The sequence below is a fragment of the Panthera leo genome, chromosome D1, assembly GCF_018350215.1.
Source record: "Panthera leo isolate Ple1 chromosome D1, P.leo_Ple1_pat1.1, whole genome shotgun sequence".
In the NCBI taxonomy this organism is placed as follows: Eukaryota; Metazoa; Chordata; class Mammalia; order Carnivora; family Felidae; genus Panthera; species Panthera leo.
This window is the reverse complement of record NC_056688.1, coordinates 12,401,326-12,414,589: the sequence shown is the minus strand read 5'-3', so window position 1 is coordinate 12,414,589 and position 13,264 is coordinate 12,401,326. Positions and strand designations below refer to the sequence as shown.

The window sequence follows — 13,264 nt, the reverse complement described above, 5'->3', positions numbered from 1 at the left end:
GAACACTGGTCAGAAAAGTCAGCAGACTTATGTTTTCATCAGCTTACACTTAACTGCACTTATGAATTTGAGAATTAACTTATTCATTTGGAAAAAGTTACACTAAAGGCTTTCGCCACTCATAAGGGTGTTGCAAAGCTCAAACAACTTGGTAAATAAAGTTATGATAATTCTGTTCTACATTCTAGTGATTTCTTTATCTGCAACTTTCACACATTAGGATCACGCTGCTACCTATGTTCACATAATGACCATAATGGACTTAGAAATGCAATTTGAGTCTGCCATGGAAAGTCGTTCAAGTACAGTGGTTCTCTAGGTCAGGCAGAAATCACCTGTAGGCCTTTCCCAATTCTGATTTCTTGCCTTAAGAGGAGTTTGTCAGAATGAGTTGTGTTCTACAGACAGATGATTCTGATATAGCCTCTGGCTAAGGATTCACCTTAGCATCGTGCTGTAAAATAGGCAAATTCAGAGTTAGCATATTCAGACTGAAATCCTTTCTCAAATACTTACTGACCATGAAACCTAGGGCAGCCGACGTTCCACTAAACTAGCAGTGATTGCCTTACACACAGTATCTGTTCAATAAACCTTAGTTATTACTTACAGAATCCCTGTGGGACGACTGACTTGAATTTCTCGGACGCCGTTAAAAGTAGCTATTGCAGAGCTCTGTTAGTTTGGTAACTGTAACAATGAAATTTGCTTCTCTGGATCTATCTCCAGTTATTCTAGTCTTGATGTATGAAGCAAGACAGAACAAGTTCACTTCCTGTTTAACATAAGAGAGTTAATCCATCCCTAATGTCATTACGAGAATTGAAACATTAGCCATACCACTTAGAAAACGCCACCATTTTCCGGTAATCAAACTATGAAAGAATAGATGGTACAAAAAGGTTTGCATTTCAATAGAACTAGCTTTATTATTCTTCTTCTTATTATTATTATTTTAAACAAAAGAAATGGTCTAAAAGCAAATGCAGATATGTACCAAGGGATGGACATGACCCGGTACTTACAAAGGAGCTGCTGTGTCATAAATGAAAACAGAGTGTTAGGGGAAAAGTAAGATTTCAGGTGCTGTCTGTTTGGATAATCTGGAGACGCAAGGTAACTGAAAGAAGGCGCTGTACCAAGCAATCAGCAGGAACAGAAAACAAAATGAAACAAAACCGCCAGCAGCTGCTTTTCCAGAGAACTACGTGCTGGCAGTGTGAGAACTGGCATCAACTCACGGTCTTCTCATTTTCCCCATTTTCTATAATTTTCCTCTTCTTCTCATCTGTTTTCTTCTTGAAGATGTTATTGCGGTAAAATTGAAGCTCTTTGATGCTTTCGCTAATGTCATCCAGTGCCCTACAAGCAAACACATCACGCTGAACTGAAATGTCCACGGAGGTTATGAGCAATGGACTAAAGAACTTAAGAACAGGTATTACTGTAAATGCCACTATCTGATATCATTAAGAAGAGGAACATTTCAATAAATCAAATTTAAGGGCTTCATCTAATAAAAAATAAGTGTGCTGAAAAATATTTTTCTAAAATATATCAGATGATAAAGTCTCCCAAACTGTCCTAGAAAATGGTGGAGGGTTCCATGGGGAAAAAAGAACTCTGGGGTCAAGTAAGTTTAGTTGAAAATCTAGGTCAAATATTTCTTGTCTGAACTTCTTTGCAAAGCATTTCATGTACCCATGTGTACCGCGAGTTTCCAAAGGGAGGCTGTACTACATACACAGTGTTTCTAAAACTGAATCGGCCACATTTGTGGAACACTCATTAACAGCTCATGGAACAAAGTCTGGGAAACACTGTGCAATACTTAATGACATCCCTACACCAAATATACACTGGCATGCTCAAACATAACTCGTGACTCAGTCATAATGCACATCGATCACCAGACAGCACCTAACCATGAAAGATCTACTTCTCTCTCTGGTGGAGATTTGTGCTATAACCAGGGGCAGCCTGACTCCATCTAACAGCCTCTCTTCTCCTCCAACATGCTGTTTCTCGTCTGTCGTGGCCTGAGAAATCGGGTAACCGAGATTATTAGAACAGTGTGCAGGTCAATCAGTAAGCCCTGAATGATAAGCCAAGGGCCTCTTCTAGAGAATAAACTGCACAAACGTTAGAGCAGGAGTTTCACGGAGGTTATTGTGGCTAACCTAACAGTTCTGCTCTCCTCCCAGGTCTTGGATATCCAGTGGACAGCTGAAACGATCAAAAATAAAGCCTCTGACTAAATCAAGGTATACAACATCTTATCCACAACACTTAAGTCCATAAAGGATCTTAAAACCCAAAGTACTTTTACGACTCACTGTGTGGCAAAACCTGATTAATCTTGATACAAGGCTATTCATACTCAGTAGTTAGGCTATTTGGTGTGAATATCCCTATGTTTCACTGCAGAAATATCAATGTGTTTGATCAGGGGATGCTTCCTCTGACCTTATTAGGCATGTTATATAATAGTAAACACTACAGATACACTAATTCTGAAATCTGAAAGACATCAAACCCTGTTTCAGACAAGGTATTCTAAACCTGTATTATTGTGCTGTAGCCCATTTAATCCTTCTCCCCCAAAAAACACTAGAACACCACACTCTCTAGAGCAGGGATTTGGTCTGTTTGCCTAAAACTGTGCGTGGCACATGGTGGGGACTCCATAAAGGAATGAACCAAATGCTGCCCTTAGAAGCTGCCTGCTAAATCCCCCATCAAATTTTATGTTCCTCCTGAATGATGACAAAATTTAAAAAAAAACAAACAAACAAACAAACAAAAAAAACTTTTTTAAAGAGCCAGTAAGTACAGGACACTAGACAAACAAGATCTTCAAATTTCTTTGGTTCCTGGGCCTAAGTCTATAGACATAAAAGAAAGGATCTGAAAAACTAAAAAGTATCAAAGTTAGGCTATATTAATACAACTGTCCACAAAGTGTTGTAATTAATTTCAAATGGCTACAAGTTCATGCTCTTGCTGGGAGGAATATTAATATTGCTCATTACTAGAAAGATTATAGACTGTTTCATCATACCTACACACTAAGCTATCTAAAAGTTTTAAAACTGCAATAAAGACATACGATACTACATATCTCAGAATGGAATAACAGAATCCTGAACAGAGCTCCAGATCATCTTAGCAAAAGAAAGTTGTCTTTACGCTGGTGGACCTTTATTTTTCCCCCAAGAAAACAAGAGCAGAGAACAGACATTATTGTAGGCAGTCAGGAGTTCAAGAGTTATGTGCCTGTCAGACAGCCAAGCTCTTGGAAGGACCCAAACTTACCTGTGAGAAGCAGCCTTCTTTGGTGCAAATTCATATTCTTCTGGATACCAGCGTCTATACACAGCAAAAACGGAACTCTCAAAGGAAACTGTCTCAAATATACTGGATAATTACCTCCTTCAAGCAATTTATCAACATGGAAAAAGGCATTTGGGTCAACTATCAAGTTGCCTCCTTGCCTGGGACTCTCTCTTCCACCCACGCTTCACCCTAGATATTCTCTTTAGGCAAGCTCGTCAATGTGTAAGATTCCTAGATTCACACCATCTCAGCCCTCCCCCAGTTGGTCATGGGCAGCCAACCACCTGCTGGACATCACACTTCTAATCAACATATATAGAACCATACTTATCCTCAAGGCCTCCCTTCTCCCATCCACCAAATCGGCTTTTCCTATCTCCCCCTTTATCTTTGAACAGTTCCATCAACTGCCTAACTGCCCAAACCAGAAACACTAGAATTGCTTTACCGCTCTTCCTTCCCCCACTCCTTCGTTCATTCGATACCGTGCCAAGGGATGTTCTCAGGTATTTTATCTTCGTACCCTTCTCTGCCACCCAAATGCCATTTCCCTTGCTCATTCTCCTCTCTCCAAGATGAGGGAAAAGCCTCCTTTCTGATCTCCCTCTTTTCTTGCCACCTTCTAATCAGAATGATCTAATTGTTATCACTCATTTCTCTACTTGAACTTTTTTAAAGGAACCCATCCCTTACAATGTTAACCATCTCAGCAAGGCATACAAGCCCTTTGCAAATGGCCTCACCTCCCACCTTTACCAAACATCATGCTTTGCCCTCCAGCATTAGTGAACTGTTTGTAAGGCCTCAACTATATTTTGCCCGTACCTTCCTGTGCCTCTATTTCTTCATAGTTGTGCCCATTCTAAAGAATCTTCCCACCTCACCTAGATGCCTAGAAAACGTCCACTCTTCTTTAAATAACAACTTAAAACTTATTTCCTATGCAAAGCTTTCCCCGACTTCCCATTCCTCAATCCGGTACATTTCAGGGCTCCTTCCCCCTTGTGCCCTCGATATTCTCTATGCACATTTCCACGACAGGAGTCATCATAGAGTATATTTGGAGGGTGTGTGCTTTACACATCTGTCACCCCATTAGATTCTAAGCTATTTAAAGGCTTTTCATCTGTATGTTCCCAGCACACAGGCCAACTCGTGGCACAGGATGGGTGCTCAACATGTTTTCTCAACTAACGAAATTTATACAGAAGATTTCTGGCATAATTCCTCGCAATTCTTACCAGTCCAGAATCAATTAAGGAACTGTCCCAGCGAGCGAGGGACAATGTTGCACACCCACCTGGCACCCTCAAGTTCTAGAGTTCTCTTCAATTACTTTCCACAAATTCTCAATTAAAACATGCTAAATGGGGCAATTCAATGGATCCTAAATATAGCCCTTACCTGCACAGTTCTTTAACAGTGCTCACATCAATTATTCTATAATGAAGATGTTTCATGAACTGGGGCATGTATTTGTCAAGAAACTTCTTATCTGCATGAACTGAATTTCCTAGAAAGACACCAAGCATACCGCATCTGTGTATTTCTAGCAATATACAACAGGATATAAAAACTCATTAACTATTTTTGAAATGGAAAGGATTTTTTTTTTTTTTTTTAATTTAAACAATTCCTAAAAGCATCTCAAAATCTCTAAATCAGGTTTGAGGGCATGTGATTAGGTTACAAGTGCAGATTTCTGAGTACTTAGTCAGGCTCAAGGTAAATTTATTAATGGCCTCTCTCCGGAAAAAAAGGATAAATCTACCACTCCACATACTTCACACACACATCTATTCGTTACTTTTTCGGATCATACCAGATGTGCAAATTTTCTCCCGTGTCATGAAATCCACACTACTAACACTAAAAACTTAACTGAATCACATTAAGTAAATAAACCTTTATTCACATTCCAATTTTAACAAATCATATCCATATTCATGTTTCCATACAGTAATTTATATTAAAAACACTAAATTTTAAATACGTACTTTAAAATAGACACCAACGACACTAGCTAGAGGGAGATTACATATACAACATATGCTCTAGTACTTAATGTCAGAACTTTTTAATGAAATTCAAGGAAAGCATAAGCTATCACATCAATTCACATATACAAATACAAACGCATCTCCACAGACCATTAACTGTCCTCTGACAATGGCAGTGCTTTCAAAACCTAGAACTGGCCTGGTCTCTTTAAAAAGTCAATGTCACACGGGTGGGGGATGAGGGGGGAAGGGTGGGCGGGGAGAAACAGGTAAACTTGTGCATGAGTCTTGATTGAGTCCTGGTTCAAAAACAATTAGACATTTCCACATGGACTAGATATCAAATGATGTTACTGAATTATTTTTAATTACCTTAAATGTGATAATGACATTGTGGCTACCGAAGAAAACATCCTTATTCTTAGGAAATACTTAACTGAGAATAAACTGAGAGTTGATGGGGGATGGGAGGGAGGGGAAAGTGGGTAATGGGCATTGAGGAGGGCACCCGTTGCGATGAGCACTGGGTGTTGTATGGAAACCAATGTGACAATCAATTTCATATTAAAAAAAAAAAAAGGAAATGCTTAATGAAGTATTGAGAAATGAGGTTTCAGAATGCCTGCAATTTACTTTCAAATGTCCAAAACATACATGGCACAAGGTTAACCATTATAAATCCCACTTTTCTGCACATATGAAATTTCCCATAGTAAAAATTGGAGGGAAAATTTTATTAAGTCCGTGTACCCTCGATCTCACACTGGGTTTCAGGGTATTTTTCCAATACTCATGTTATAACGTACACAAGGAAAACAGAACACGAAATTAAGATGTATACTCTAAATCGGGGTAAGTAGAAGGCATGATGGTCTTAGTGGATCTTTCTGGAACTGCGGTCTCTTGAACTACCACAATGGAAGACTATCTACGAGATATACATAGGATCGGATTTTACCTGCAAGCGGACAGAGCCCCGGAGGAGTCTGCTGTCGTACAAAGGACAGAAATTCATACTCTGCCTGTTGCAATGTCATTGTACTCTCCTTCACTGCCTTGGTTAGACCAGACTGCAAGAGAGAATCCCCAGCCCCCACCAGAAACACATCAAGTCAGTTTTCAAAGGCATCCAGAAATGAAACTTCACTTCTAAAACGGGCTAATATAACCACAGATGGACTATTCGTAAAGCTCAAGTTCAAAGTGAAACTGCCATCCTTGCACTGATTTTTTTTTTTTTTTCTTAAAGAATCCAGGCCCAAAAGGCTATGTTCCTGATTGTTAATAGCATTTCCACACAGTCAGAAAAGACGGTGCTCAGAGTCCGAGGATATAAGCTCTGGGAAGAAACAACTATGAACAGGAGAGCAGCATTCCCCCTTTTCTGAGAGTTGACGTCTAACCTTATCCAAAAGACTGACTTGAGCAATACTTGACAATCCGCAATGCGTTCGCGACAGACTGAATGCAGGAGAGGAAAAGAGAGAACATTCAGGAGAAGATGATCTCGACAGGTCCCAAAGATGACAGGTAAACAAGCAAGTGGTCTCCCAGGCTTGCCAAGCAATCTTCCTCTAACCCTTTTTAAAATCCCATCCAACAATGGTATAGGATTCAGATGTGGGAGCAACACGCTCGTTACTGATCCCCAAAGCAGCACTCCTGTTATTTGGTAATGTTACCTTCCCATGATGCTCCTTACACCAATCTGACATGCTGTCCAGTAACTCATCTGGCTGTTTTATAATCAGGTTAGGACCCTGTGGATGGGAAAAGCCATTAGTCATCCAGAATCAACAGGGACAACCTTGGTGTCTGAGGTAAAGTCTAACCTCACTTTGTGAGGATTAAACACACAGGTAGCAGAGAAAGAGTTGAGGGCCCTTTGTTATCTCTGTAAGTGGTCCTCGTTCATGCCAGCACTGTGTACAATGGTGAAAAGGAATGCACACACGCGTGCGCACGCACACACAAACGCACATACACACACACGCACGCCTCAGATGAGTGAAATGCCCTAATAAGAAGACACTAGTTGCCTATCAAAGGTCAGCAAACCCAGCCCTGACCTTTGGCTTTTTTCTTTTCTTTTTTTTTTTTTTTTAACCAGTGAGCTAAGAATGATTTTTACATCGCGAAGAGTTGTACAACAAACAAACATGTGACGGGTATGTGGCACTCTGAGCCTAAAATATTTACTGTTCAGTCTTTTTTAGCAAAGCTTGCCAACCTTTAATTAGGAGTTCAGTTTGGAAAGTGTCTATATTGCCAAGTGAAAGAAGCAAATTGCACAACAGCAAGTATGTGCATGTGATTTCATTTACGCTGGATAAAAACAAATAAATAAAAATACACACATTTGTATATGCATACAAAGTATCAAGAAAGTACACAGAGTTTGGGAAGTAGGAGGCAGCAGCAGAAAGGGGCAAAAAACTAACAGGTGACTAGACATACACTTTAGATAAAGTTACACTGTTGAATTTTAATGATATTTTTGTATCAAAAAGTTAAAAGGGTAACTGGTAACATGGGGGGGGGGGGGAACACGTGGCCCTCTAATTCTCCTCTCCATTTAACAGAACATTCAACTTCTGAGTGTCTCAGACACAGTCCCAGCAGAAACAGAAGCCTCACTTGTGGCATTAAAACAGGTCATTTTGGGCGTCGTTTCTCTGTACAACGGAGATAACAAACCACCCCCTTCCCTCAAAGGGCTGCTTAACAGGGTAAAAGAAATTACAGATATCAAAGTTTCTGAACCTTTTTGGAAGAAAAGTACTCTATGAATCCAAGGTATTATTACAATTAAGGTGATAAAAATAGTTTGCAATCACTGAGAGAAAAGGCTAGAGTTTGACTATTAGACATCTTACAACTAACAAGGACTTTCAGCCAGACAAGAAAACTGGTAAAGGCAATCTCCAAGAAGCAAAAAATTCACTGATTACATATATTAAAACACATACACACAACACACACACAAAACCCTCCTATTGTTTAAAAAAAAAAACAAAAAAACACACATTCAACAACAACAACAAAAAAAAACCAATTCTAACAAACTCTGATGGGAAAAGCAAACTATTAATCTAAGGCTCTATAACTTATTCTAGGTCCTGGCTCAGAACCCTGCACTATCTACAGAAAAATTTTCAGGGTAGGATGTTTTTTCCTCTACCAGCATAAAACTTTTTCCACAGACTCATATACAAAAATAAAACATATTTTCCACAGAAATGACACTTAAGTGCCAATAGTCCATAAGCATTTTTTTTTTTTTTAACATTCTTATCCTCATCTGACTGAGTCTATTTACAAATGCCACAGTCATCTGCAGCTGTGTGAATACAGACCCAAATTTCCTCCAGGGTACATATTAACTAACTGGTCCATTAAACTGTCAGTATTTCACATTATATCAACAGACTAAGGGAAAAAACTCTTCTTCAGCCAAGAGTAAGGAGGGCTGACAAAATAAAGACACTTCGCTTCACTATTCATTTGCAGTAAATCCCAAGTGACAAAAAAAAAAAAAAAACCCAAAACACAGAACTGTATTTATATAAAGTTAAAAAAAAAAAGAGCTAGTTGTTATGATGAGAAACACAAAGTCTCATGATTCTCCTCCAGCTGATGTATCAAGAGGTACTCCAGGATGTGTGCCTAGTACTCCACAAAAGTAGTAATTCATCTATAAATGCCTTCTCCCGTCTCTTACCTACCAAGAGAAGTAGAGGTCTTACTGGAGATTTATGAAATGTATCCAATGTCAGTAACACATCACTACCACCGTCCAGGAACTGACTTTAACAGAACCGCCTTTTCCACAAGCATCCCTACTGTGTTCCTGGAGTTTCTTACTACCTCTGAAACTGCTGACAGTATGAGACCAGGGACCAATTCAAGACCAGGATTTCACCGTCTACCAATCAGAAGCTCTCTCCCACACTTCTCAAATGCTTCACAAGGGGCCAAAGGGCAACAGGTGTGTTGTTTTGCTTAATGTTTCGGTTAAAAGCAGCATGTGAATCATGCCCAATATATCAATAGGAGAATATGCCGATTCTGCATCACCAAATTCTAAAATCTGAATATAGATCTAGGTAACCACACATCCTAGTGGAGAAGGCAGAAAGTGGACATACAGACTCAAGTTAAAATTAAGGTGATGATACAAAGATGACAGTTTGGCATGAGGCACTAATCCTGATGAGACAACAGCTGGTTGTCTGGTTGGTTACCAGTTCTTTACTTCAAATGCCTGGGTGAAACTCCTGGGTCCCCCAAATAACAAGCCAGGTGGCCTTGGGCAAATTACCCAAGATCCCTGCCAAAATGTCCTCTTCTAGAAAATGAGTGTAATCTCCTACCTCGCAGTCGCTGTGAGGACTGAGAGTACGTACATGTAAAGCACTTAGAACTGTGCGTGGTGCACAGTAGGGTCTCAGTAAACGAGAGCAATTCCCTTTGCCATTTGGTGCATGGAATATTGAAAACTAAATAGGTCGTGAGAGACTACTTCGGTTCTACAACCAACCCTACCATGACCTAGCACATTACTTTGGAACTTAACCTATATATGGGCCTCAGGTTTCCTATTTTTCACATAAAGAGATGGGGAAACAACAATTTAGATTTCCAATACACTCCAAATAGTATGACTGTATTACACGGCATCACCTACTTCAGCCAAAATGTTGAGATCAGAGTCAGTTATCAGACACGCCATCTCAATAATCTGGTCCTTCTCAATGTCCAATCCTGTCATCTGCAATCAAAAGTAAATATGTAACACACACAGAACCAACTCTCTATTTTACCCAATTTTATTTAACTGGAATCCCCCAAACATATTCCATTCATCTCCCATAGCCAGGATAAAAGAGACAATGATGCTTCCCGGGCTAGCCCTCCAGGCACTAAACATGAGTCATTTATTCAATAAATATTTACCAAGGGCCTACTTTATGTGAGGCACCCCAGTTCTACTGTAGGACAGATGCAAAGTCAGCAAAATTGAGGGCTGACACCATTCAATTTGGTCAAGAGTTAGGCAACTCACATCGCTACATCTCTGCAGCTTACAAAGTTTTCACATTAATTACACCACTTGATCTTGACCACAATCTAATGGAGAAAGCACGGTTATTAACCACCACTCCCCCCCCCCCCCTCCATTTCATATATAAGAAAACTCAGATTCAGCGGAGGGGGGAGTCCTCGGCATAGGTTTGGAAAACCTAAAGGGATCAAAAGTAGGTTCTAGTCCCAAGTGAGACCCTAACAGCATGACCTTGAATGGGACGAACTCTCTCTCTCGGCCTCAGTTTTCTCGTTTATGGAATGAGAAGTAAGGCTGAGTCATCTCCGGAGTCCCGTCCAGCTCGAACAACCTAGGGTCCCATAAGGCTGCGGAAGGGGAGTGTGGAGGCTGGCACAGCCGCTGCCCCAACCCCCCACCCCGGTGACCCTAAGCCCAGAAGGACCAAAGCGTTAGGGAGGTCACACCCGAGCGGAGTTCGGGGGTTGGGGCGGGGGGAGGGGGCGGGATGCAGCCATATGGATGACTCTTCCCTTTTGAAAAGACACCCCACAAGTCCACCACGGTCCCCAACACCCGCAGGAGTCCAGCCTGTCGACCTGCCCCGCGCAGCCCGCAGCCCGGCGGCGCTCACCTGCCACACCTGAGACCCAGAGACCCGCCGCCGTCCGCGGACAGGCTCAGCTGCTCGGTCTCCGCGCCGAACCCCACTCGCCTCCCCTCATCCCCCCTCCCCCGCCCCGCCGACCGCACTCACCTCCAGGTCCACCCAAACCATCCGCTGAGCCATGCTCTCCCCTGCCGCCATGGCTGCGCCACCTTCGCGGACACCCCGCGCCCCGAACTGCCCGCGACTCCCACCCACACCTCGCAACAGCCTGGAGCCCAGGGAGCCGCCTAGCATCACCCGGCACGAGCCGCCACGGCCCCAACCTCTCAGCCGGCGCTGGCGCAGGCGCGATGGTCGCTAAACGTCGCAAACCCGCGGGGAGGCGCAGGAGCGAAAACCACAAGTCCCAGCATCCAGTGCGCCGGCTCGCCGTAAGCAGCCCGGCTTAGCTGCCGAATGGGATGATGGTATTTGGAGTCTCGCCTGGTGTTCCGACCGCTTTCCCCACCCCCGCCACGTGTTTTCGGATGTTACTGGACGCGCATGTTTTTCAGAACTAAGTTTATTCGTTTCACAGAGTTATTTCCTGAGTTTGGATTAGTTGCGAACCGCCTGGTTGAGAAAGAAGTCTCTTACTTTGTTTGGTCAAGGGAGATATGGTTATCTATTTATACATGTATACATATACTTTTTCAAACAGATCTTTCCTCTTTTTGCCTCTCCCCCTCCCACCCCCAACCTTGTTACTTACCTGCCCCTCCACGCAGGGTATTTTTCTCGTTGACGTAATGCAGCAGGGCGGTGCGCTATTTTTAGGCCAGAAGGCCAATTCCACTGTCAAATCCTTTAGAAATCCTTGAGATCTTGTATCAGTGATCACTTAGCATGTATTAGGTGTTCAATAAGACTTCCTTGGCAAAGGGTCGCTCCTTATTCCTTGTGAAGGGAGGTGGTCGGTGTTTCAGTTCAGCTGTGGTGTATCAGTGCTAATGAAGACGTCCTGCTCCACTCTTACAAGTCCCTCCAAGTTTAAATCTTGTCCTTTTATAACGAATCTGCAGCAAATTAAAATGAACTAAAAACGGCTCTGCCTGGTCTGAAATCTGCTTTGGTTTTGATCAAAGTATCTGTTATCTCCTCTGGGCATAGCTACAGTTTCCATCATTTCCAGGAGCAAAGATGGTCACCAACAGGACCTTTCCACCTTGTAGTGTCAAATTGCAGGAATCCCTTAAAGCTTTGCTATACAGTAGCAAATTCCTTGTGCAGAGTGCAATGTTGTCGCAAACATTGATCTCAGCCTGGAATTATACCCTCTACATTTTTTTTTTTTTTTTTTTTTTTTTTTTTTTCTGAAAGCCATATTGACACTAATTACGGAGCTTGTGGTCCATCACATAGTAATTCGTACCCGGTGAGCTGGTTTTGTGAGAGAGAAACTTTGTTGCCTCATCAGAGCTGTAAGGATACTGTAGCGTGCTGGATGCCACGTTCAGCCAACCCCCCACCTGCTCGGGCATATGGAAACAAAATTGTGTGCGCAGATTGTATACTTATAAAGATTTTTATTGTGCACAATGTGTATATATTATAACTGCATTGCCTGATGAGTCACATTGTTTCGCTGTAGCTTTTTATTCATTTGTAGCCTACGTTATAAGAGATAGTCTACATTTCTTCCTTCCCCCCCCCCCTCAGTTTTTACCTTGATTCATAAAAAGTAGAATCAGTTGAAGTACAGAAACTTTTACCAATTGGGCTTTTTATCATCATTCTAAAGTATTATTATTTCTTTAAACTTTCACAGAACACTTGTGTTTTCAAAGTTCCCTGGAACACTGTTCAGTTTTCTTAGAAATTCCAAATTAGAAAATGCTATTTAGATTTAAGAACTTATATTCTGAAAATTTATGACCTTAATTTTAAAATGATGTGTAGTTAAAATTATGCGTGGACATTTTTGAAACTTAAGTTTTCGTAGCAATTTACTTTATAACAAGAAAGACCCATTTTAGGTGATTGGCGCTATAATGTAAGGAGACTTAATAGCTTATTGGGTTTTGTGTACAATATCATTACATTGGTGGTCTTAAAGATTAGCATCCCAAAAGCAAACGCTCCAAAATCACAAATCCACACCATGTAAATAAGGAGGACAGACATAAGAACATGGGACCCTAATATTTGAAGGCAGCCTCATCCCATAGTGGACTCAATAATTTAATTCTCTTTTCCACACCATTTTGCTCAGAGACTTTGCTTTCTCAGTTCTAT

General features: G+C 41.4%; 1 protein-coding gene across 1 annotated transcript; it reads right to left on the bottom strand.

The window, feature by feature from the left end:
- Positions 1–903: 903 nt before the first annotated feature.
- Positions 904–11,352, bottom strand: REXO2 (RNA exonuclease 2). Its single transcript, XM_042905427.1, has 7 exons — positions 11,138–11,352; positions 10,024–10,107; positions 7,019–7,096; positions 6,295–6,406; positions 4,741–4,849; positions 3,316–3,369; positions 904–1,362 (listed from the first exon to the last, which is right to left on the bottom strand). The coding sequence occupies exons 1-7, from the start codon at positions 11,282–11,284 to the stop codon at positions 1,233–1,235; spliced, it is 714 nt and encodes a 237-aa protein (XP_042761361.1). The 5' UTR covers positions 11,285–11,352; the 3' UTR covers positions 904–1,232.
- Positions 11,353–13,264: the final 1,912 nt, after the last annotated feature.